Source organism: Staurois parvus, unplaced genomic scaffold (genome assembly GCF_062004578.1).
Source record: "Staurois parvus isolate SC_StPar_1 unplaced genomic scaffold, SC_StPar_1.0 ptg000066l, whole genome shotgun sequence".
Taxonomy (NCBI): Eukaryota; Metazoa; Chordata; class Amphibia; order Anura; family Ranidae; genus Staurois; species Staurois parvus.
The window spans coordinates 6,483,620-6,510,346 of NW_028317862.1; the positions used below are offsets into that span (position 1 = coordinate 6,483,620).

At 41.6% G+C, this 26,727-nt stretch overlaps 1 protein-coding gene across 1 annotated transcript in view; it reads left to right on the forward strand.

Annotated features, from left to right (window-relative positions):
* The first annotated feature begins 9,248 nt into the window (after positions 1-9,248).
* Positions 9,249-26,727, forward strand: part of PKN2 (protein kinase N2) — a 162,134-nt gene continuing 144,655 nt past the window's right edge. The window contains exon 1 of the mRNA XM_089668904.1: positions 9,249-9,487. Coding sequence (XP_089525030.1) covers positions 9,419-9,487 — 69 coding nt within the window. The 5' untranslated portion in view covers positions 9,249-9,418. The remainder of the gene's footprint in view (positions 9,488-26,727) is intronic.

Genomic DNA, 26,727 nt, shown 5'->3' on the forward strand with positions numbered 1-26,727 from the left:
CCTTAAAGCGGAGCTTCCCCTTTTGAGTGGCGTTTTGCTTTAACAACCAAGAGTTAAACACACCTAGCATTAACGTGCATTTAGAAGCGTTTACACTAGTTTCTGCAGGGTGAAGCATTTTTCTGCCAAAACTCCCCTCTCCTGAACATGATTCTTCTGTGTCCAAAAACGTCTCTGCCTCTAAACGCTGCTGTTCCTAAACTCATGTAAAAGTATTGGGGTTTATTTACTAAAGCTGGAGAGTGCAAATTTAGACTCACTTCTGCATAGAAACCAATCAGCTTCTAACCTCAGCTTGTTTAATTAAGCTTTGACAATAAAACCTGGAAGCTGATTGGTTTCTATGCAGAAGTGAGCCTGATTTTGCTCTCTCCAGCTTTAGTAAATAAACCCCAGAGTGTGCATGGACACCTTCCTTTTTTTTTTTTTTTTTCCCTTTGTGTTCAGGGACTTTGGCATAAAAGCTCCAAAAATTTGACTTTAGGAAGTGAGTGAGTTAAGTATGCAGATGGCCGGACTTTAATTTTAGCGCCTTTCGCTTTTAATGGCACTGAGCCAGTGCACCAAAAATGGCATACCACTTAACCCATTGCAACCTGTGGGTTTTGGTGCACTACATTGAAATATGCATTTCAGATCATTGAAAACAAATGAGCTGTCACAATGTACATTAAACCATGTACATGAAGGTACCACAACACATAAAAATGAGCCATCTATGGGCTTTGGTATTCTGCGTTTAAATATGCATTGTAGTGTATTGGCAGCCCATTCAAAACAAGTGAGAAGCTTTACGGCAATTTACATTAACCCATGTACACCATCGTACTGCAATGCAACACACAAATGTGACCCATCAGGGAACTTTGGTGCTCTGGGATAAAAATGCATTGCAGTGAATTGGCAGTTGATTTGAAACACATGAGCTGCCTTACTGCAATGTAGTTTAATTTATGTACACTATTGCACCACAGTACATCAGGAATTTAAAGTGCCCACAATTTAATTTGAGCCTTTACACTTATGCCAGCCATACATGGGTCGAAATTCAACCGATATTTCGTCTGAAAATCGGACCTAAGAATAATCAGCTGATTTTCGCTCCGTTAGTGGGTCAATGGCACCGTCTGATTTTCGTGGTTTGTCCCCTTTTCGGTGATCGGGTATGTTGGAAAATTAGTGAAAAACGACTGATTTTCGACTCAATGATGGTCAAATCGTATGATCGTTTTTCTGAAAAGAATATGCGCATGAGCTGTGACCTGGAAGGAACAGAAGTTTTGCCTGTTATATGGGGTGAACTTTATGACTTGGTCAGCTGATTTTCGAAATCATTGATGGCACCATCGGATTAGTGAGCGAACAACGTTTTCGATTTTTGTACGAAAAATCGTTCGGAATTCGACCCATGTATGGCCTGCATTAGATTGCAGGCACATCGATGCCTAGGCACCCTCACACAGTTATTTTTCAGAGGAAGTCAAAAGGTCACTTTTTCAGGATACTGCATATTATCATTCCTAAATGTTTCCTATAACATAGCAAGTCTACTTTTTTTTTTTTTTTTTTTGTTTAGACCGCACTTAAGGCTAGGTTCACACCTAGGCAGTTTGCATTTGAGACATTTTTGATGCGTTTTGCACTACATGCTTTTCTGCAGCGTTTCCATTGCAGTCTATAGAACCAAAAATGCAACTTTTTGCGTTCAAAAAAGTCCCTGACCCTTTCCAAAAAATGCATCGGGTGAAAACACAGAGATGTGAACGTGTCCCATAGGAAATCATGGTAACCACCTCCCGTCCGGCCGTTGTATATAAACAGCCGGATGGTGGCAGTGCAGGGTCGGGTGGACATTTATAAACAGCCTCCCCGCCTCCTGCTTGTACGCGCTCCCTGGGAGCGCGCAGCACCGCGATCCAGTGTCCGCTGTGGAACACCGATCGTCGTATGGGACCTCTGTGCGAGGTCCTGATCATGTGATCACGGATTGGCCAATCCGTGATCACATGCAGAGTATTAAGCAAGATGTCACTTCTGACATCATTGCTTACTATGTGTGAAATCTGTGAATGATCACAGGTCACATGGTACAAGGCTATTCACAACAGCCTTGTACCATGTGACAAGCTGTGACCAATCACAGCTCACACAGTAGTTCTCAATGGCTGCAAGAATGGAAAAGGAGAAATTATTGCTTTTACAGCCTTTATGGGTGTAAAAGCAATCCGTGTTAAAAAAAAAAAAAAATCTTCATCACCCCCCACAAGTAGTACAGTGTCACCATGGTGACACTGTACTGCTAGGGTGACAGTATGTAAAAAAAAAAATAAAAATAATGTAAAAAAAAAAAGTTTTTAAAAATGATAATTTTTGGTTATAAACTAATTTTTGGGTTATAGAATTTTTTTTTTTTTTTACTAAAAAGATAACGGAATAAATTTTGGGCAAGATTTATGATGACATATTATTTATTTGCAAAGTTTTATAAGAAAAACGCTTTTTTTCAAAATTTTTGGACTTTTTCATTTACATAGCAAAAAAAATAAAGATCCCAGTGGTGAATAAATACCACCAAAATTAAAGCTTTTATCTGTCTCAAACAAATGCTAAAAAATTCATATGGGTACAGTGTTGCATGACCGCGCAATTGTCATTCAAAGTGTGACAGCATTGAAAGCTGAAAATTGGCCTGGACAGGAAGGGGGTAAAGGTGTCCAGACTTGAACTGGTTAAATGGACTATGCTGCAAAAAAATGCTTAGGTGGGAACCTATAGGATTGTAAAAAAAAACAAACAAAAAAACAAAACTGGGACACCTTTGGGTGCCCCAAGGAGAGTAAACAGTAGGTATGGCCCAATTGTGTTAATAGTGGGAAGGGCTTAAAGGGGCAGCATGGTTATATAAAAAGCATTCTTCTACCCATATAATATGCTGAGATTGCTGTGCCACATGCAAGAGTCTCACAGACAAGTATAAACTTCAGTACAACCATTAAAAAAACAAAAAAAAAAAAACACAACACACCACCACCACACAACACACCTCTTCCATTGCATATGATTTTGAGTACACTGAAAATAGTTAACAGCTTTCTCTGGGGGCACTGCTTTATGCAGAGGAGCCAGGAGCACCGAAGAGGACACGAAAAGAAGAGGTGTCTAAATAAATGTATGTGATAATAAAGCTTTTTTTTTTTTTTTTTTTTTTTTTTTTTTTAAATAAAATAAAAAATATGTCATGCTTGCTTGTTCTGTGCAGTGCTTTTGCACACAACTGCCACGATCCTCTTCTTTTCGTGTCCTCTTCGGTGCTCCTGGCTCCTCTGCATAAAGCAGTGCCCCCAGAGAAAGCTGTTAACTATTTTCAGTGTACTCAAAATCATATGTAATGGAAGAGGTGTGTTGTGTGGTGGTGGTGTGTTGTGTGTTTTTTTTTTTTTTTTTTTTTTTTTTTTTAATGGTTGTACTGAAGTTTATACTTGTCTGTGAGACTCTTGCATGTGGCACAGCAGACTCAGCATATTATATGGGTACAAGAATGCTTTTTATATAACCATGCTGCCCCTTTAAGCCCTTCCCACTATTAACACAATTGGGCCATACCTACTGTTTACTCTCCTTGGGGCACCCAAAGGTGTCCCAGTTTTGTTTTTTTTTTTTTACAATCCTATAGTTTATACTTATAAAAATTGTCATGCCACTAAACTATTTGGGTTTAACGAAAATGTGGCAACCCTAGCTGTGACCTTAGCACTGACCAATGCAACAGAGTCCTCCTGCCACTGAACACCAATGTAATAAAGACATACCAATGTAGTGGGGAAACTAAAGCTGACCTTTTAAAAGCAAACTTACACTGTCCACCAACAGTGGAATTTGTAATGACCACTAATATAATGGGTATACTTGCACTGATCACCAATGTAATGGGGGAATTTACACTGGCAGCCAAGGTACAGCCATTTTATTGGAGGTACAGGTGGTCTAAATGCCTCCTTTATGGTCAATGTAAATATACTTTGTTAGAGATGTATCCGTGCTGAACGCTAATGTGCTTAGGAAGGGGACTTGTAATGGGAAAAGAACCTAAATTTTCTTCACGAATATTATTATGATTATTATTACACAGGATTTATATAGCGACAACAGTTTGCTCAGCCCTGTACAATATAACGGATGACCATACAGCTCAATACAGGAGGGATAGGAGGGCCCTGCTCCAAGAATATTAAAGGAATACTTCAGTGTGATAAGTGGCTGCACATTACAGGGGCTGGTGGTGGCTGAACAATGTCAGTTAATATAAATCCCTTTTGGCGCATAATGTGGCTTTTGCTGGGTGATGTGTTACTGCGGTCTGTTCCTGCGCCCATTGACATCATTTTCTTTAATGGAATGATACAGTATAACATTATGGTGCAATGTGGTATGGTTGTGTAGCGTGGCATATTGCATTTAATTCACAAAGCTGGACGAGTTATTTTAAAGTAGAACTATAGGCAAAACTTTTTTTTTTTTTTTTCCGGTTTGGAAAGAGTTTGGGTCAGTTTACACTTTAGAAACGCAGTACAGATGTGTTCTGGATGCGTTTCCACATGCATGTTTTTTACAAGTTCCGATGTGTTTTTTACATGTTCCAGTGTGGTGGTTTTTTTTTTTTTTTTTTTTTGCATTCCGGTTCATTTCTCCCCCTCTTTTTCTTCAATTTAAATAGGGATATGTGCATTTTGGTGTGTTTTTGATGTGTTTTACTGCGTTCCAGTACAGTTCTGTGCAGAGAAAATGCAGCATGTTCTACTTTTTTTTTTTTTTTTTTTTCTGCAACTGGAACTGCAAACATTGATATGAACTATAACATTGACAACCATATAACCTACTTTCTGTGTGTTTTGGATGCAAAAAAAAAAGCAACTGAAGTGCATGTAGTGTGAACTAGCCGTTAAAGCAGGTTATAATCCCTGTATGCTAAATCCACACCCATGGCAAACCACAATCACTAATCTCCAAATATCCACAAAATCCCAAATAAAATAAATAACATTTACGGCCGGCAGGATATTACTAAAGTGCTTACAATGACTATAGTGTGTATAAAGCGCCAGCATACAACATCTTCTTCGGACCTCAACAAAGATGGCCGCCGCTGGGCTTCCGGTTAGTGTCTGATGTCAGTGATGCGTTTCGTCATTACAGCTTTGACAAAGCTGTATTGACGAAACGCGTCAGAAGTAACGTCAGATGCTAACCAGAAGCCCAGCGGCCATCTTTGTTGAGGTCCGAGGTGTTGTATGCTAGCGTTTTATACACACGATACACATTGTAAGCGCTTTTTCATAGAATAAACCAATCTATTTTATCTGCTATACTATGGTCTGCCTATTTTGGTTTGATTGTATGTGACAACATGGGAGTGGAATATTGGCAGTAGAGGAGATCTTTTGAGGCGTAGTAGTTGACTGAGATTCCAGGCTTCAGATTTAGGAGGATCTAGTAAGCTCTAGTTACTCAAGGAGGATTGAGCACTGATTGGTGGGCACAGAGAGTGAAGAAGTGAGCACATTGGCACTATCATTGTCTTATCTTGAAAATGCTACACTATATATTTTTTTTTTTTTTTGGGGGGGAGCAATTTATCATGAAAGAAGAATGAAAAATGTGTTTTAAAAGATTCCTCCCCCTTTTAATAAAGCGAGGATTTTTGATTGGAGTGCAAGAGTAGGAATTACGGCTTTAGATTGATTTCACATGGTGGAGATTTGGGACCATTATAGCACTTTTATGTGAGTGTAATATTTTATTTATTAAATTTTAAAAAGATAATGCACTAGATGCAGTTTGTTTTGCATGAGGAGTTAACACTTTATGAGAGGACTACACTGCTTTTGTCACACATGAATTGGACACTTGGAAAATTAATGGTGAGAACCTTGGAAGGACTTATAGTATGAATTTTATACGTACTGTGATAAAGGACTTTTGATTTAATACGAATTTGGATGCTGGGTTCTTGTTCAGGTTATAATCCCTGTCAGATTTTTTATTTTTGCCCTCGTAATTGGGTAAACTATAATGCATGAGTTGCAACTGCATTAGCAGCAGCAAGCTGCCAAATTTTGATCCATGTTTGACCTAGCTGGTTGTACACAAGTCGATCTATGCATCTAATTTGCTCAGCAGAGCATCTATCGGCTGATCCCTTGCTGATCAGAGCAGAGCGGGCAGATGGATATGGACATAGCCTGCTGTACTCTATGGGTGGCCTGAAGTAAAAGGACTATCTCTGATCTAATCCGCCTACATGGAGGAGAGCGAATCCCCTTCCGTTTTTTTGTTTTTAGTGGATTGGGTCAGAGGTGGGCAGGTGTAAACTGACAGGCAGACCTGGTCAGAACAGTCATGTTAAAAGGGACTTTACTGTTATAGGGCTGGTGGAAATAATCAATGGTGTACAAGTGCAATGTTACCACAGCATGTGCGATTCTCTTAATTATGAATCAAAATTTTCATTTTTCAGAGATATGGATGTATCTGAATCTTTGAATCGCAATACCAATAATTTCAACTAATATTAATTAGAAATATACCAAAACAACACATTTTTAGTTTCATTTGGACAACATAATGTGATAGTTTGCACCTTTTTATTAATGTTGGAAGCATCCGAAATAACAAATGATTCAGATCCATTTTCCTTCTTTTTTTTTTTTTATTTTTATTAAAAAAAGAAAAAAAAAATGCACTACATATGAAAGGGAAACATATTGCAATAAATACAGTAAGGTATACAAGTGAAATACAAGGATTCCTACTTCTTGTATTTGGGTTGGATGGAGGTGGATCCATCAGAATTTTTGAATTATATAACGAATCCAAAATTAAATTTGTTTTTGCATTTGTTCCATTCATTACTACAGTCAATATCATCAATCAGCTCACTCAATTTCTCTTTTGTTGGTTGGACTAGCAGGGATGACTCAGAGTGTATAAGTAATCTCCCAAAATAACACATTAAACCAAATATAACCAATCTTCTGATATAACTTTTGAAAATACCAATCAATTCAGAACAATGAATATACAAAACAAACTCTGAAAATGAATCATTCTAGTATGAGGAAAAGAAACTTATTTACTTGACAAATTAAACCGAAACAAAACACATTTTTTTCCTTGTGCACATCTTTTAGTCACCACACTTATGCTCCTTTAGTTTTGAAAGGATGATGCAGCTGTGCGGGTGGAGTAGCACCCAGAAGATGCTGGGTGAAGCGGCTACCATTTAGGTAAGTGGAGGGGTTGGGGAATGTGACCCTACATGTGAGTGTAACATGAAGTGTGGTCAGAAAGGTACACCAGTCTTCCTCCAATAAGGACAACCAATTCAGGGTCAACTTTTTGTAATGGAAAACCTCTCAATTGGGAGAATTACAAATTCTAAAAGTGGGCCATCGCCCTAAAATAACTTGATTTTTTTTTTGCCATGCCCCTCGCACATTTTGAATATTGATTTCATTTTTTTATATTTTTATTCTTTTAAACCATGCAGTGGGGCTAACTGGGTTAACTGCTTGTTTTGTCCGTGGGCACACAGGCTATAATCTCCAGAAAACTGCACTCTCCCCGGTCCAGAGGTGGACTGTTCCTATCATCCTCATGTCCAGAGCTGGTCTGGAACAGTCCAACGTACAAGACTGCCAGACCATTGGGGGGGGGGGGGGGGGTGACAGGAGCAGCAGAGATTAGAGAGAATTGGTGGATTAGGTGAGTATATCTCTGCTCTCCAATCCCCTAGACCAGGGGTCTCCAAACTTTTCAAGCAAAGGGCCAGTTTACTGTTCTTCAGACTTTAGGGGGGCTGGATTAAACTTCCTGGGACCAGCATTAGTGAGAATAAACATGGTCTCTGGGTTGGTGGTCAGTAGGATGAAATGTAGTGCCCCATCATTGGTATCAGTGGGAGGAATACTACCCCATTATTTCTATTAGTGGAAGAAACCGTGGCCCATCGTTGGTGTCAGTGTGAGGAATAGTGCCCCATCCTTTGCTGGTGGCAGGAATAGCGCCCCATCCTTCGTGCTGGTGGCAGGAATGGTGCCCCATCCTTGATGCTAGGTGGCAGGAATGGTGCCCCATCCTTGATGCTAGGTGGCAGGAGTGGCGCCCCCCCCCCCATCCTTGATGCTAGGTGGCAGGAGTGGCGCCCCCCCCCCCCATCCTTGATGCTAGGTGGCAGGAGTGGCGCCCCCCCCCCATCCTTGATGCTAGGTGGCAGGAGTGGCGCCCCCCCATCCTTGATGCTAGGTGGCAGGAGTGGCGCCCCCCCCATCCTTGATGCTAGATGGCAGGAGTGGCGCCCCCCCCCCCCCATCCTTGATGCGAGGTGGCAAGAGACCACTGTCCTAGACAAAAAACAGCAGTTAACTCATGATGTGTGGGCACAGCCCCACTGCGTGCAATTTTTCTCTGGAATTCTTCAAAAGATATTTTGGTGCTTTTAAAGTGGCACTTTTGCATTTCTTTCCTAGGTGAGAATGATGATGCAGATTTGCCACAGGGCATCCGGTCCTTAATGAGCTGTGCCACACGTCTGGGAAAGACAGCTGTTATGGAAGTTCCAAAACGTTGCCCTGTTTGCGCATGTGTGGCAAATCTGCGTATGCATATGTTCTGAAAGGCTCTGCCTCTTCAGCATGCCTGAGCCACCACAAAAATGGTGGTATTTGGGGGAGGAGCCTCACAAAAGGGGACGGAGTTCCTCTTTAACTTCCTGTTATCTTTGGAACAGGAAGTGAAGGAAAATCCCTTTTGGGGCATACAGACGACAAAATAAAAAAGGCGGAGGTTTTATCTGTTGTTTTACCCGAAGTTTTTGGCTAGCCATACTTCTTTCATTTCACAGAGCGGAATGAATGTCCTTCAGTGTTTCATCTACTAGCAGCTTGTAGTGAAGCACTTTTGGAAGTGTTGTGAGCGGGGAATGCGCTCCATGGGAGATATGTAGAAGTTTCATCCACTTCTGGGACTTGTGAGAAAAGTTCTACAGAAGTGCAGGCACACCACAGCCGGACACGTGCTACACAGGGGCGTCAGCAGGGGGCGCTGCGGCGAAGGCGGCACTTGGCAGCCCCCTTCCCTGTGTCGGGTCGTTGTGTACACCCCTGTCCGGGGATCATGTGACGGCCGCAAAGCGTCGTCCGGCGCGACAGCGTGACACGCAAAGGGTGCGACAGGCGCGGCGTACGGGCGGTGAGAGGGGTCTGGCTGGCTGGGGCAGGGTGAGGAGGAGGTGGAGGAGGCGGTGCTGCCATTCCCTGGTTTCCTGTCTCCCCGCTTCCTCTCGGCGTGCCAGCGCTGAGGAGGGCTCCCCGGGCCACAGGCGGACAGAGGGGGGAGAAGGGTGAGCGCTTTCCCTCCCCCTATGAGCTCGGAGCACACAACGGCCATGGCGTCCAACACGGACCGGGAGATCATCCTGACCGATTACCAGGTAATGGGGAGGGGGGCCGGGGCGGGAGAGAGCCCTCGTACTGGGACCTGTTGCCTCCTTCACGGACTGCTGCTTGTCCGAACTTCACTCCATTGACTGTCCGCCTCACTGCCAGCCTCTATGGGAGTTCTTCTATCCTCCACACCATGGGGCAGGCTATTGGCTGCTGAACTACAAGTCCCAGCATGACTTGTACAGAGACCATTGCTGGAGAAAAGTTAGAGATCTGCTCCCCTGTCTTTATTCTTCCCAGTCCTCCCATACATTCCCATTTACTTGCATTGGAGTGACCTCCATCCACCATTAGGAGACAGGACAGGCTCTTCTAGTCTGTGGAACTACAGGTCCCAGCGTGGCAGGGCAGCAGCTTGTTGTAAACCTCCAATAGTGGCAGCGGGAGGCGGCATTGCTGCTTACAAGTCCAGGACGGGGGATATTATTATTTTCCTACCTGTAAACTAGATTTGATTTATGTTGTTCTGTCTTTTGTAGCCAGTGGAACCACTAGTCCCAGCATGCTATTAACTGATGGTGGGGGGAACATTTCAGGTTTGCACTAGTACGTTCACATGCAACTGCACAGCTATGGGGATCCCATCATGGAACCTGTTCACATCAATGCATTGCGGTGTCTGCAAAGGTGCAGGTGCTACTTTGGCGCAGTTGCAGCATGGATTTGGCCCCATAGATGTCAATGAGAACACACTAAAAACGCATGAACATGTGTTTTGTTTTTGGCAGTTTTGTGTATAAAAATCCAAAGAAGCAACATACTGCACTAACCAAGGCTTAAAGTTAGAAATAAGGTTGCATTGTTTTCTTTAGTCTTCCCATAAAATATATGCAAAACTTTTTTTTTTCTGTTTTTCCATTGGACTTTTCTGGCATGGAAGGGAACACTCATACAAAACTGTAAAATTAAATGTTTTTTTTAATAAAGATTATTCAAATATATATATATTAGTTTTGTATGAGTGTTCCCTTCCATGCCAGAAAAGTCCAATGGAAAAAGGTGTGTCTTTGTTGTGGGTATTTTTTTTTTTTTTTTTTTGCAATTCTTGATATTTATACAGATACAACATGCGAGTGGTTTTAACTTATAATCCTCTCAAAAATATATATTGAGCTATTACTTGATGAATATGCAGTTGTCTGGCACTGAGATCTCCCCAGATGACAGACATAGGATGGGGGGGCTGTATAGGACACGAACTGCCAGCAAGACAGGGAAGGAGCCTGCACTAGTCCTCGGTGGAGGCTGCAGGTAGAAATGGCATTGCTGAGTTAAATATGAGGAATAGGGTTGCGTTGTGGGTTTTTTTTTTTTCTTCTTCAATCCACCCATTAATTAGAATTCAGTTATATTAGTGTAACATCCTGACTACCCGGCAGTCAGACTCCACCACTGAGATCTCCCCAGGTGACACTGACCTCTACAGAAATAGGATGGGATGCATTGTACTGTATACCCTGTGAGGCCATAATAAAATATTAGACAATCTTTTGTAGCCTGTAGAACTAGAAGTCCCAGCGTGTCAGGAGAGGAGCTTGCAATGGACTTCAGTGGAGGCTGCGGGTGGAGAGGGCGTTGCTTAAGTTTAAAATGGGGTTGCATTTTTTTTTTTTTCCCTATAGTTAACCCATTAACCGGAATTCAAGCATATTGGCATGTAACATGCTAATACCTGTCTGTCTGACTCCAGCACTAAGATCTCCCACTGGCACATAGTCTGGGGAGCCATACACACTGTGAGACCATCAAATAGGACAGTTGTGTATAGGATGTCTTTAGGGGCTGTGGGGAGAGTGGGCATTGCTAGTTAAAACTTGGGATGGGGTGGTGTGTAGGTTTTTGTTGCGTTTGCTTTTCTGTCAGACTCCTAATAAGCATAGTCTTTTGTAGACTGTGGAACTACATATCTCAGTATTAGAGGGCAGTAGAAAGAAGTCCAGAGCAGAGTTGCATTGTTCATTTTCCACTTGTGAGTTTTATTGATCTATAACATGATGAATACTTGTCTGTCAGACTCCCAGCATTGAGATCTCCCCAGCTCCAACTAACCTGTATAGAAGTAGGCTGGGGAGCCGTGTACTGTGTATGCTGGGAGACCACAGTGCAAAATATGACAGTGACGCTAACCTATACAGATCCAGGATGGAAAGCTGTGTAACATATACACTAGGAGACCGTAGCACTAAATACGACAATCTTTGCAGTCTGGGTCAACCACAAGTCCTAGCATGATGGGGCAGGAGCTTGCACCAGGAAAACATTAGGGCGACTTCAGTAAAGCTGCTGCTCCACTTTTCTGATGTTCATCCCTCTTGTTCATGTATTGTGCCAAATTCATGTAGCATTTGTGACACTTTGTGGTTCTGACAGCGACTCATGCACCAAATTCAGATAGTTCTAAAATGCTCTGCTTTTCTACTGTTGCATTGAATGCTCCAAATGTAAAATTGGAGATAATTAACACCAACTCTTTTTTTGCATACAGAGAAACTGGCACAGACAGATTTTTGCAAAGTGTATGATGTGCATTTTAAAAGTGCTAAAGCATGAGCCAAATACAACATCTAGAAAGGAACATGAACTTGGTGCATTTTTTACCACTTTTTAGAATGCATGAGAGATGCCTTTTCAAAATCTGCTTGCACCAGTCTTTATGAATTCTAGGGATAGAAATAGGTTATGTGTGGTGTTTGTGGTGTTCCCCCCGTTATCAGTCCACCAAAATTATATTAGTTATATTGGACTATAACGTGCTAAGTACCCAGGTGTCAGATGCCAGCGGTGGAATCTGACACTAATCTGTACAAAAAGGGCAGAAAAGATCTATATTTACTGTCAGGCCATAGTGCTGAATAAAACGGTGCCAATTGCATTCAGAGAAATGGGTTGTTGAGCTGTGTACTGTATACACTGGGGCACCATAATGTTATCTACTTTATACATTGGGAGATCATAGTATTATCTACTATATAAATTGTGTTCTATTCACAGGAAGTCCCTGGCGCTATGCATTATATACACTGGAAGACCATAGTGGTCTCTACTACTACACTGTATTCTATACACTCTAAGACCATGGTGCTAAATGGGACAGTCCTTTGTAATATGTGGCACTGCACATTCCAGCATGATAGGGCAGCGGCTTGCACTAGAGGCTGCATTGCTGGTTGAAAGCCAGGGAAGAGGTTGCATGATATAATTTTTTTTTTTTTCTTTCAAAATTAAGTAAGGAAATGTGGGGGTAGAGAGATCTTTCTGTATGGCTGCAGCAGGTGGGTAGTAGAAGCAGCTCCCTTGCAGAGGTCTCTTCTGGAATTCCTGAGCGCTAAAAGACGCCACTGAGTCACCCAATTCAGTCACCAGCATTTACCAAAAACTGGAATGCCTGTTTTGTGTGGATTGACTTTTTGTAAAACATACACTGAAGTTCAGAATGTTCTCATGAATTTCTGCATAGCCAATAGATTTCGATTTGCAATTGCAGGTTAAAAAAAAAAATAAGTACCTGATGACAAGTAGTATTTTACTGACCAAAAAGCTGCCTATGTGTATGAATGTTTGAAGGCCTCTTTGTTGGACTTTCTCATCTGCAACAAATATGGGTATTAAGAATGGTAGCCAAGTCTGATACAAGGTATACTGGCAAGCATTAATCGTTATTTACAGGGTAGAGCCACATACATGTGTTGATGCAAGCTGTGACATGTTGTGCTTACCTTCCCTTCTTTACTGAGCAATAGTCAAATGAGGGACTATCAGAATCCAGCCCATGTGTACAGAGATGTCAGAGTATATAGAGAGATACTCCTCCTGTCCCGTGTAGATGTGTGTATGTGAACCAAGTAGTTGTTAGAGGAGAACTGGAAATCTACTGGGTACACTGTGCAGCCTGTCTGAAGACTTGTTTGCCCTGTTCAGATAACAGGCTGCTCTGCTAATATCAGGACACAGGGAATGATATGCTAAACTTGTGACCAACTTGAATCATTTTTGAACCCCATCAGTGATAAGTCTGTGGATGTGAGTGTTTGGATGCATAGATGTACATCTGTTTTTATAAATGATAGACCCACATCTGCAATATGGTTTTATAAATGATCGACCCACGTCTGGAATATGAACACCCATTCCAGGTGAATGTGAGCACCAGATGACAGAATGTGCTCTTCGTAATTATTGGGTGATTTTTATACTCTGCTTACAAGCTACACATTTCTGCTTTTTATAGACAAATAATAATTTCCCACTGTGTGACTGCATTCCCTACCCGTTTATTGAAGACTTTTTTCAAAGCTATCTTTTGTTCTTCATAGATTAATAGATCTGCTTCTATATTTGGTAGTATATACATTTATGACATTAAATGGCCTTTCTCCCTAGTGTGTTGTGTGGTGTGTTTTTTGATGCATGTACCTTGAATTTTTATGTATTATCAGTTTAGGATTTTAATTGGTTAAATGTCACTGGAAGCTGATCTTGTGTATTTGTCTGATTTCTTAGTAACATTGTTTGTTTGTGTACCTGATATCTGTGTAGGTTGGAGTTTAACGCCCCAGGAAGCTTTTTAGAAAGTTTTCACAGCATGCCTCCTGTTTGCCAGCCACCCAACTCAACTCTTCCATCTTTTCAATGTTTCTTTTGGGTTGCTCTCTGTCTTCTGGTAATTGATAATCAGCTCTGGGGAAAAAAAGCAAGTCGTCAGCCCAAATGCAATTAAAGGATGAGATTAAACTGGCTGTGATGTGCTGCCTGACACCTGTATAGTAATCTTCACTGACATCTTTATTCTGTAGATATTTTGCATGATTTTAGGACTAATACATTGATGACATGGTCTTTCGACACTTCCAAAAATTGTTTTTGGTATTTAAAAAAAGACATGCATTATCCATTGCTATAGTTAACTGGAGCTACATGACCGTTTAGCACCAATTATGCTGACCGTGAATTTAGTTCATACCATACCAGTCCTTGCTTCAGACAAACGAGTGGCTGTCTATATCAGTCTTGCAGATCGATGATACAAAGACATCTCTGTACTGTATCTTTGTTGCAATTAGAGTGAATGTCATTGCGGCATTGAAATACTTGGGGTGTTTCTGTTCAGATAACGGGCAGTATACAGCCCTCCCAGCTTCCCTGGCAACCTCCACTGTTTCTTTGTATCGTGTTATCTTTTTCTGGTGTAACTATATGATCCTCTTGAATGTAGTTTAAAAAAAAAAAAAGCGTGTGGGTTTTTTTTATTTCTTTTTTTTTTGGGGGGGGGGGGGTTATAGAAGGTGTTGGGCAGAAAGTCTGTTAGATCTTGTGAAGGGGGGTATGTTTTCAAATAAGGTTTAGAAGTGCAGTGTATTCAGTATGAAGCTGGGTACAGCATTACATGGGCATCTGAAAATTGCTCTTGTGCTTTCCTCCTGTTATGTTGGAAAGTGATTTTTACTGACTGAAAAAGTAGTGATTTCTGTGAACAGGCTTCCAGCAGAGGCATTAAGTCAATGGGAAGTGAGTTTAAACTTGGTTTCCAACATCTGTTTTCAGGTTGAAACAAAGCCATTTTTGTCCGTTTTTAAAGTGGTTGTGAAGGCTTTTTACATTCGTGCATTCTATGCACGAAGGTTAAAAAAAAAAACTTGTGTGTGCAGCAGCCCATCTAATACTTACCTGAGCCCCATTGTGATCCAGCGATGTGCACAAAAGCCTTGGCTCTCCTGGGTCTTTCTCCTCATTGGCTTAGACAGTAGTGGGAGCCATTGGCTCCTCCTGCTATCAGTCACAGCTGGTGAGCCAATGGGGTGAGAGGGAGGATGGAGTCGCGCTGCTCTTTGTGTGAATTAAATTTTTTTTTTTTTTTTTTTTTTTGCTGTAAACAAATTTGGGGGGGGGGGGGGGGGAACTATTTTGTTGCTATTAAACATGTTTAGTAAAAAAATCAAATTTAGGCCAAAATGTGTTCTGCTACATGACTTTGTACACAAAAAAATCCCAATATGTGTAAATTAATTTGTTTTACGTGAAAGTTATATCATTTACAAATGCTGGTATAGATATTGGAATTTGGTGGCGTGTGTGTTTGTTTTTTTTCTTTACTGCTAATGACGGTGATCAGCGACTTATAGCGGGACTGTGGTGGGAATTCTGACACTGGGGAGAACTGACTTTGTGTTACTGACATCCCCAGTGACACCAATACAGTGATCAGTGCTGATAAAAAGCATTGATACTGTACTAATGGCACTGGGCAAGAATGGGTCAACATGTGGGGTGATCAAAGGGTTAACTGTGCTGTTTCACAGTAAGCTGTGTCTGTGCTCTCAACTGTAAGCACACTGCTTTGCATGGCTCTATGCAGAGCCATACAAACCAGTGTGCTGGAGCTGACTGGGAAGAGAACTGTATTGTTTACATACAGTTCTCTTTGGTGGTGGGGGGGTGGGCCGTGGCGAAAAAAGGCAAGAGAGGAGGAAAGCAGTGGACCAAGACAGGCTCCCTCACTTGCCGCTGCTAAATGTCATTGCCAGCTTTTTTTTTTTCCTTCACTTTACAGCACCAAGAGAGCGGTCATTCGTCCTGCTGCTAAAATAAAGGGGTGGGGTTACCCAGTGACCCTGCCACTTTGTTTACTTTAGCGGCGGGGTCAATGACAGCTCCTTCTTGGAGTTGGAAAATGAAGGGGGGGGGGGAAGTCGGCAATTGCATTTAAAAAAAAAAAAAAAAAAAAAATGGCAATGACATTTAGCGGTGGCAAGTGAGGGAGCCTGTCTGTATACACTGCCCCCTCCGTGCACACACTGCACCCTTTCCCCCCCGCAAAGAGGACCTGTCACTTGCATGCTATTAGTCCCCTATGTGATGGTAATAAAATAAGTTAACAAACCAAAAACACACATTTTAAAAGTACAAAAAAAATTTGAGACTCCCCACCCCCTTGTACAGACGTTTTGGTTTTCAGCCAAGTGTATCCTGAATTTGTGGTTTCGGCACCAGACTTATCATTTCGGTGCACCACTGCCTTTTAATACCCCTTTACGGATGTTCATGCCATTTATAAATTATTTTTCATAAATCGAAGACGACTTTGTGATTTTTGGAAGCTTAACAAGTTCCTTGTCATAAACTTAAAGGAAAAGAGAAACTCCTCTTGTGGCCTGAAGCCTAGGCATCCTAGATCACATGGTCTCGGATATAGAAAGTCCCTGGTTGTTGAACGTTATTAGACATGGTGCAAGTAGTCCAGACTGACAGGCTAGCAATGCAATAAGCGGGGAACACTCACTGTGCAGGGCCGCTATTTAGTGTATACATAATCAAGTATAACTGCCCAAAAGTCCAAACTACACATAGAAACCAGGTTTGTAATTAAACCCATATTGATAAATGTTTCTCAAAAATCAATCAAGAAGATTATGATGCACCTATTTAAAAGGAAAGCACAATGCCTCAGATGCCTTTCCTTGGAGCCTGTCATTTTCTGACTTGAGCTGCCCGACTGTATTTGGGCAATGAAGTAAAATCTGTTTAGTTTTTGTAGAGGTGACATCACCGTGCCATAACTAATATGTGGCCTGTAAGTATAGCTACTTTCATGAAGGGTTGCTGGGATGGGGGATTTTGCTTTGTGCCAGATTCTATTAAAGTTCATCTCTGGTTTGGTATCTTTGGCCATGATGAGGTAACAACTGCTTAAGTGTGTGAGTATGTTTGTTGGCACACAGAGGTATACCGAGAATGAACATTGAGCTGGGCATACACATTTACGGGGCTTGCAGAAGAGCAGGTGATCATGTTTGTTTTACTATAGAAGACACAGTTTGTCTCTTGCAGTGAAAAGCCTACCCGCTCAAAAATATTTAAGTGATTTTAAAAAATAAAATTTTATCCTTTAGAAACATGTCATACTTACCTGCTCTGTGCAGGCCTGATCTTCCTCTTCTGGGGTCCCCCTGGTGCCCTGCCCCACTCCCTGCTCACTGGTTATGATGGACTGCAGTGGGAGCCAATGGCTCCCGCTGCTGTCTGAGCTAATGAGGAGGAGGAGAGAGAGCCACTGCTCTCATGCACATCACTGGATCAAGATCAGGCTCTGGTAAATATAAGGAGGAGGGAGTCAAGCTGCACAAAGGTTGTGTGATTTTGTTTTTTTACCTTTTTCATTTTTTTTATAGTAATATTAAAGGCAATTTTAAAATTAAAAAAAAAAAAAACATGTCTACTTACCTGCTTTGTGCAGTGACTTTGCACAGAGCAGCCTTGATCCTCCTCTTCTTGGATTCCCCATCAGAGTTCCTGATCCCTCCCTCCTGCCAGGTGCCCCCACAGCAAGCAGCTTGCTATGGGGGCGCCCAAGGAAGCTTGCTCCTGAGCCGCTGCTCTGTGTCCATTCACACACTGATCTGTGGCTCAGCCCGCACCCCACCCCCCCCTTCCCTGAAGTCAGTAAGGAAGGAGAGTCCCCAGATCGTGAGGTAAGATGGGGCTTTGGCAAGTATTGGGGAGCTGGGAGGACTGTTTTTTTTTTTTTTTTTTTTTTTTTTTTACCTTCATGCAAAAACCTTCAGCCTTTATAACCATTTAATACAGAGAATGCATTAAGGTAAAAAAACTACCTTTTTTTTAAAACCACTATAGCGAAAACAGACAAGTGCCCTGGAGCTCTGAAGATGGGTAACACTGTTGTGTTTTTAAAGCAGGACTAAACCCTCCTATAATTTTGGCAGCTGAGCATGGTGTCATCTTGTCCTTTTTACACCTTTAGTAGCCATGGTGCTGCACATGAGAAGCTATGATTTCAGCCTTTTGAGGGCTTGAAAGTTTTTGGTTGAGAGATGACATAAGCACTGTGGCTAGTATCACCAGAGGCCTACCTTGAATGTAGCATGCAGTATGCATGCACTATTGGGTAGAAAGCATTGCAAAAAAACATATTGGTGTTTTTGAGGATTTCATTTATTGGATGTTTCTAACTTGAACTTTCTTTTGGGAAACTGTTTAAGGCTAGATTCACATGTGCGGGTGGTGCGGCTGCGGATCCGTGCAGTCACACCACCCGCACAGGAGTGTGGACCCGCAGGTGGGTGCCTTTTGGCTCTAAAGGCATGCCACCCGCTATGGAAAACCCAACCATACTGGGAACCGAGGTTCCTGTGCGGACTGCGTCTTCAGAAGAAGTGCAGGGACTTCTTCCCTGTGTGTCACGGGAGTCCATTCAAATGAATGGGCTCTTGTTTCCTTGCAAAACGTAGCCCACACGACTGCATATATGTGAACCAAGGGTCTATGGTTGAGTTAAAAAAATAAAAATATTTTTTGCAGGTAAAAAATGTATTTGTTTTTGTCCACTGGAGTATGCAGAGCATTGCACCTGTGATCAGCAGATTGCAGGTGCAATGCCAGGCTCCTGCAGACACTACCTATGGCTTGGTGCCTGTACCTCCTGTATGGACTGTCAGTTTCAGAGCTGTAGGAAGTGTGAATGGACGAGTGTGCTAATCGGCACACTTTCAGTCCTTCAAAACTATACTGGTCTGTCTGGCACGAGACGTTTAGTTTATTCCCTTGTAGATCCCTGTGAATGAATGGTGCAGTTTTGCAGGCTGAGCCCTGCACAGCTTTATTGATTTTAAATGAACGTGAGTGTAACTATGGGGTAAAAACTCTCGCCAGTTGTCCGAGAAGGGGGGGGGGGGGGGTCTGCTTGAACATGTTACATGGCTGCAACATGTTCAAAAGGTGAACCTAGTTTTTAGCATTCAGCAGTCTGCACAGTTATTCAAAGAGAAATCTAAATTAAAATGTTACCCAGTTAAATTTTTACTGAGCTGGGATTAGCAAGTTTTTTTTCACAATCCATCATATGTAATTTTTCCAAAATATTTTCATTTTTTCCCCCTCAACCCAGTAAACAGCATTTCCTGTTTATGGCAAACATGATTTATGATTTCCTCAGTGTCTGCTTGTCAATCTTTCATTTGCACTCTATATGTAGCACATTTGTGTGTGTGTCTGAGTGTTTTATTTACTTCATCATACTTAACAACCCATAGCCCCTTCACCAACATTTGGTTTCTAGAGGATCGTTCATCTACTACAAGACGTTCATACACATATCCACGATAGCCTTTCATCCTGACTATTCTTCAGTTGGTATATTATTATATATTTTTTTTTTATAACATTTTAGCATTCTTGTATATTTCATCAATCTTTTCATTGCTTGTACATAAAAGCATATTGTATCCATAACTTTTCATTGTTTTTGCAGTATGGACACAGAGCTCATTCTTTCAATTGCATTCGGGAGGTACAACAGAATTTGTATCTTAACTAAACTGTACTATAAGAAAAAAACTGGGTCAGTAACAATAGTAGCGAGTCTTTATGAAAAGTGTGCTGAATGTCACAGTATGGGCGCTGAGGGGTAAAGGTTTATTTCTAACAGCTTCTTTTGTTCTGCGCAGCTCTCCTGATTTCTTGAAACCTTTCAGCTGGTATCTGGCAACTGTAGGTAATCAAATTTTATACCTTTTTCATAGCTGTGACCCATTTTTCATCTCACAGCGCAGTGTACAACCTGAGATCTACTGATGGGTCATCTAAGTTGCCCATTTGGGCATTAACACATGGGGCACAGGAGCCATGTCTATTGATGATGTGCATGTAGGCGTAAGGATTGTTGCATTTTGTAGAGGTGCGGCAAAGGGGGGGCCATCACTATTGAAAAGGTATGAGGTGACAATTTATGGCTTCAGGTAGAAAAGCCTTGTAGAACACCACACTGCTTACATGCATGCACTTGAGCTCAGAATGCATCTAATGGCTGCATTTGTCCATCTTTGCCTAAAAATATACAAGCACATCTCAATATGGATTGCTGTGTCCAAGGAAACTGAATGCAAAGCAAGTTGAACACTGCCTATGTCTGGCCATACACAAGTCTTTTCTTTTCCTTCAACCCACTGGTTGAATGAAAGATGACTCGATTCCTCCATCCACACTATTTGCTGTAGGAATCCCTCTCGCTGAGCTTTGTATTTTGATGGGGGAAGACTTACTGCCATCAGAATAGTTGAAAGAAATTTTTCCAACAGGCTAGTTGTACAAAAAGTTGATTGATCAACCAGCCTGCCCTTACATTGATCGAAATTCAGCCAGTCCCTGCTGATGTGGACACATTTTCCATCCATGTATGGCCAGCATATGGCATATTTGTATGCACACTGTACCATTGAAGTAAATGGAGGAAAATTATGACCTGCATTTGATTGTATGTTTGAAATGCATAAACACTCACCCCATGCACCTTTGTGGTATTGGCTATCGGTGGATTTTCTGATTTGTTGAAGCCTATAGGCTGGCCATATACCCATAGATTGTTAAATTTCTTTTTGTGCAGTGCAAAAAAATTCTTTTCACACTAAACAGCGTCGTTGGATTAATTTCTTTCTGCGGCTGTCAAAATAGCCAGATGGTGCCTTCATATGGATGCAGGCACTGTTTGGCCAACAATTTTCTGCATGGCTCCTTTGTGTATTAATCAAAGAATGTCAGGTGGAGGAGTGCCAACAGGGGCACCCACTGATTGAAATTCAGCCTGTTTATTGGGAGCTGGCTGAGCAACAACTCAGCAAGAACCCCTTTGCTAGGGTGGTTTTGAATCTTTCCCAGAATTCATCTTTAAAGTGTTGCTAAACCCACAACAGTAAAATCAGTCTGTATATGCAGTAAAGCGTGTTTGTTGTTATACTCACTGTGAAACCAAAGGGGTTAATCCTCCACATTGTGTAAAAAGGATGCTTGATCCTGTTTTCTCTGATCCTCCCTTTCTTCTACTATTCCCAATTCATCTGCTGATAGAACAGAGCCTTGGGGGCAAGCTGTGCAAGCTCAGTTCGGTGTGTATTACTAGAGGGTTTTTTTTTTTTTCTTCTTCTTGGGAGGGTGCATGTAATCAGTGCAGAGCCAATCAGCACTGTCCAGACAGAGGGTCAGGGGTCATGTAGCCTCATAGGACAGCCAGGGGAGAATGAAAAATCCTCCTACAACCTTTAATTGGTGCTCTGCTGGACAGTGATAGAAGTCACAAGACTGTAATAACTGCTGATGAGAAAAGGTACTTAGTGATTCATATTTACTAAAATAATAGTATTTCCATGTTCTGTGGGAGACCAGATATAGTGAATGCAGGGTCCTGGGTTTAGTAACACTTTAAAGCCAGATTTAAACAATGAGATAGGAACACATACTTTCAGAGAATTATATATTTTTCTGAACCAAGTGCCTTCTATTGCTCTCAGCTGCATCCAAATCCCTTTTTTATTTATTTTACTGCTATGATCCAGCTTCTTGTGACTTGGACTACAGAATTTGTACTGTGCACATGACTGCAATTTAACATGCATGGCTCATGTCAAACTAGTGAGGGGGAAAATGAGAGGTTCAGAGGGTAGTACAAGGAGGCAGAAAACACTGAAATGATTTTCATGAAAAAAAATTACAGGGCCATTGTTGAGCAATAGATTTGGATGGATTTCTGAAAAATGAAGATATAGTTCAGTGTCAATTTTAAGGTCCTTGCATCAGCTGAACAGTAGAGTAAAGGTTGTCCACATGCCCAATCTTTGTGACAGATGGTCAGAGAAACCGTGTAGAGATCATACTTTATATATTGGCCATTATTATACATGGCATACTGTAAAAATCACAACAATGTAAACTAACCATTGTGACCCTGCTATACCTTGTGTACTTGTGGTACAGTTCTTGCCCTCTTCTTCTTCTTTTTTTTTTTTTCCAGCTTTTTATCGGTTAACTGGTTTTAAACTCCGTTTTTAATATAGTCAGATAAGTGAAAAAATGATTTCTCTTTGGGATGAAGCACCTTGCTCATAATTGTTCCTTGCACTGACATTAGGTTCATGGTTTCTATGCAAGTCTTGCCTCTCCTCTATTACCCAGTTCAGCCTCCCATTTCTAAGTGTATGTTTTTGTGTTCAATTTTACTGGAAAAGATGAAAGCGAGTAATCCGCCGGCTTTAGTAGATTAAAGCCTAGTGCACACAGTCCGAATGTCGGGCAGCATTGGCCGGTTCAATAGAAACCAGCTGACATTCGACCTATGCGTAGGGCAGCCTGTGGAAGGGGCATGACTGAGAAAGATCTGCTACCGATCAGTGCCCACAGCTGTCCCCCTGTTAGAACATAATAGAATGGGGGGGGGGGAGAATCCCTGTATTGCCTTTAGCTAGCTTTGTCAACAGGCATCAGACAAGCGTTTTGAACGCTTCTCAAACGCCTCTGAAAATTCTGCACATGGCAGCACGGAAGCGTTCGTGTCGCATTGCGGAAAAACTGACGCCTCTGGTTGAGTCAGGAGGAGTTGAAACCTCCCATTCAAACCTATAGTGCCGCTCCGCAAACGCCTGGCCAGCGTTTGTCCTGTGGTTGCGAGGCGTTTGCAGAGCGTTAATACCATTTAAACTTCATTATAGGAGTTTGTGGTGCGGTTTTAACACTTGACAAACGCCTATCAAACAACTTAAAACCACACATAGGGCGTTTTTGGGAGAGTTTGCAGAACGTTAAACGCTTCACAAATGCCTGTCTAACACTTGTCAAACGCTATAGGTGCGTTTGGCAAGAGTTAGAAATAGTCAAGTGTGAAAGAGCCCTTAGTACAGCAGCTCCTCCTGACCTGTCAGTTTTTGTATTTTTTTGTATTTTTTTTTTTTTTTTTTTTTCTTTTTTGTCTTGTTCAGCGCGCTAGGTTGAACAAGAAAATAAAAAAAAACAAACACCGAAGTGTGTACAAAGCTCTAGGGGTCTATATATGTTTTCACCTAGGATTCACAGCACTTTCATCCAAGTTAAATTTATTTATTTTTTTATTTTTTTACAATTCAGTCCAATTAGCAAACATATGAAAATTGTATTAATAGACCCCAGAGATGAGGAATTAACACGCACAGTGGTATATGCTAGTTTCCTTGCAGATAATGAAAATGAACCAGTCAATCTCTAAAATATATCTGCTGACAGCATACTCCCAATTCCAAACATGGGACCATGCAGTAGTGAGAACTGCTCCCTGTTATTATCATGTGCTGCAGGGCACAGTCACAACATGTTTTGTGTGTTTGTTTTTTGTGAAAAATGCTTTGAGTAATGGTTTAGAATTTTATTGCATTGCCACTTTTCTTATCTAGCACTGTCGACTGGGTATATTTATTGGAACTTTTAGCAAAACCACTTTTTTCAGATTGTGAATATATGCCAACATTTTCAACAATGTTATTGATTATAAAACAATATGTTTTTAACAGTTCCGCAATTTTAAGTCCAACAAGTTGTATGCCCCCTCCTGGACTTCTCTTTACTGAGTGCCGCAGCTATCCCTGTACTCCTGGTGTTCTGACAGGGCAGCCACTCTACCTGTCTGTACTCTGCTGGCCATTCTCAGAAAACTTTGTATTTTGTGAATGAGTTCCTTGGTAAACTGGTAATAGCGTTATTCTATTAAAAAAAACAATATATACCCCAATTATTTTGTAAAATATTTAAGAGGATGTTACAGTGAGTAAATAAATACCCAACATGTCACGCTTTAAAATTGCGCATGCTCGTGGAATGGCATGAAACTGCGGTACTTAAAAAATCTCCTTGGGTGATGCTTTAAAAATGTATACAGGTTAGCAGTGTAAAGTTACAGAGGAGGTCTGTTGCGAGAATTATTGCTTCTGCTCCGACGTTTGTGACAATACCTCACGTGTGTGGTTTGAACACCATTTTACATATGTCTGCATGGCCTATGTAGGCATTCACCACTGTGTGCATGGGGGAATGGGGGCACTTTTTTAAACTTTTTTTTTTTTTTCTTTGCACTGTTCGTTTAAAAAAAAAAATAAAAAATTGCCCCTTGTGATAGGAATAATTAGTGACAGGTCCTCCTTTATGGAGAGATAAGGGGTCAATAAGACCCCACATCTCTCCTCTGCAATGTAAAGCATTGATCTAGTGCTTTAAAAAAAAAAAAAAAATGACCGGAAGTGACATCACTCCGGTCCTCCAAGGGCATAGAGATGTGTGGCGGCCATCTTTCCCTTCACTCATCTCTGTGCCCAGCGCCAGTATCGCTGGTTTCTAAGGTAAGACTGAACTACCGAGGGGCGGGGTTTTTTCGGCACCTGTATCGGTTTGTTTGTTTTTTTAACACTTTGGCCAACAGCCGAAAGGGGTGTTTTCGGCCAAACCGTTTTGGCCACCAGAATTTCGGTTCATCCCTAATTGTATGCTTTAAGTTGTCATACCGAAAGATAAAGTTCCTCTTCATGTTCAGCTTTCTAGCAGAAGCCTGTAGGTTTCATGCCTATATATACTGGTATTTGGAACTGTTCATAATTCCCTCTATCGTGACTGAAGAAAAACAGCCCCAAAGCATGATGTTGCCACCGCCATGCTTCACTGTGGGTATTGTGTTCTTTTGGTGATGTGCAGTGTTGTTTTGCGCCAAACATATCGTTTGGAATTATGGACAAAAAGTTAAACCTTGGTTTCATCAGACCACAACACATTTTCCCACATGCTTTTGGGAAATTTCAGATGTGTTTTTGCCGGGCTTGGATGTCACTATTGTGCCGTATTTTTTCCTCCTTGATGATGACTGTCTTTACTGTGTTCCATGGTATATCTAATGCCTTGGACATTCTTTTGTACCCTTCTCCTGACTGATACCTTTTTAACAAGGAGATCCCTTTGATGTTTTGGAAGCTCTCTGCGGACCATGGCTTTTGCTGTAGGATGGGACTAAGAAAATGTCAGGAAAGACCTACTAGAACAGCTTTCTGTGGAGTTAATCAGAATCATTTTAAATGATGGCAGGTGTGTACTGACTCCTTGTTAACATGATTTTAAGTGTGATTGCTCAGTTCGGAATACAACTACATCCCCAGTTGTATGAGGGTGTGCACACTTATACAACCACATTACTTTAGTTTGTTTGAGGTATGTGTGTGTAATAAGTGTGTGTGTGTGTGTGTGTGTGTTTTTACCACTGTTTTTTAAATTAAAAAAAAAAAAAAAGCTAGTGTGCACGGAGCCTACAGGTGTAAATTATGGCACACACCTCGTTGGAATTTTAAAGCTGATCTCCAACTTTTAGTGAAGATTTAAAGTGATTTATACAGCTTGGGCTTTACCGAGCACGTTATGTTTACCTACTCTATGCAGTGGTTTTGCACAGTGCAGCCCCAGCCCTCCTCTTCTAGGTTCCATCACCTCTCGTGGGAGGTTGAAGTTTGAAAGTTTATGAATAAGACAGCAGATAATTCCTGGAACCAGTGTGCTTTAGGGGTCCAGTCACACTAAGTTTTCACATTTAGGCACCTTCAGGTGTGCTGTGTTGAGGTGTACTGCTAACCAACTCAAATATTTAAAGGACTGCCTTAAAGTGGAACGTTACTAATAATCGTTTAGTAACCATTAATGTTCTTTAAAAAAAGAACATACATTCCATAATCACAAATTATTCTACCAAAATACTGTGTGCTGCAAATTGCCTGCAGCATTGCTTCTGCTCCTTCTTGCTGGGGGCTGCCATTTTGTTGCCCAAAGCAGTCAATTCCTTATTGAAAACTCTCCCCCCTCCTTGGTCTCAAAAACTGTAACTTTTTTATGTAATTGTGTACATTTCCAGCCTTGATTTTGTCTAGACTCAGCTAGCGAGGAAGACTTGACAGAAGATTTAGGCCTCATGCACACTGCAGCTCAAAGAAGTTGCTCCTACTGGCATTTGAGCTCTTTTGACCTTTTTAATTTTTCTCTGACTTCAACTTTCCTCCATGTTGTCCTATGTGTCCATGCACACTCTAGGCTTTTTCAGGAGATTTGTGGTAGGGGATCTACAGGCTAACCCCCCTTCCTCAGCAGTAACTCTTGAGGCTGTCTACTGACTAATTATTGGCATAGCGCTGAGTATACAGGACAACTGAGGCTGTTCAGAGTAGGGCCTTACAGAATTTTATACAGTGTAGGTGCTGATTTTTAATGTTTTACGTAGGTATACCTGCAAAAGGGGCCAGCTAAGTGGTTGTAAAGGCTGAAGGTTTTTTTCTACCTTTAAAAATCTGTGTGCAGCAGTTCCCCCCCAGCCGCCTCAATACTTACCTGAGCCTCATCGCGATCCAGCGATGGGAATGACAGTGGTTTGGTGGTGGGTCAGTGATGGTCTGAGGAG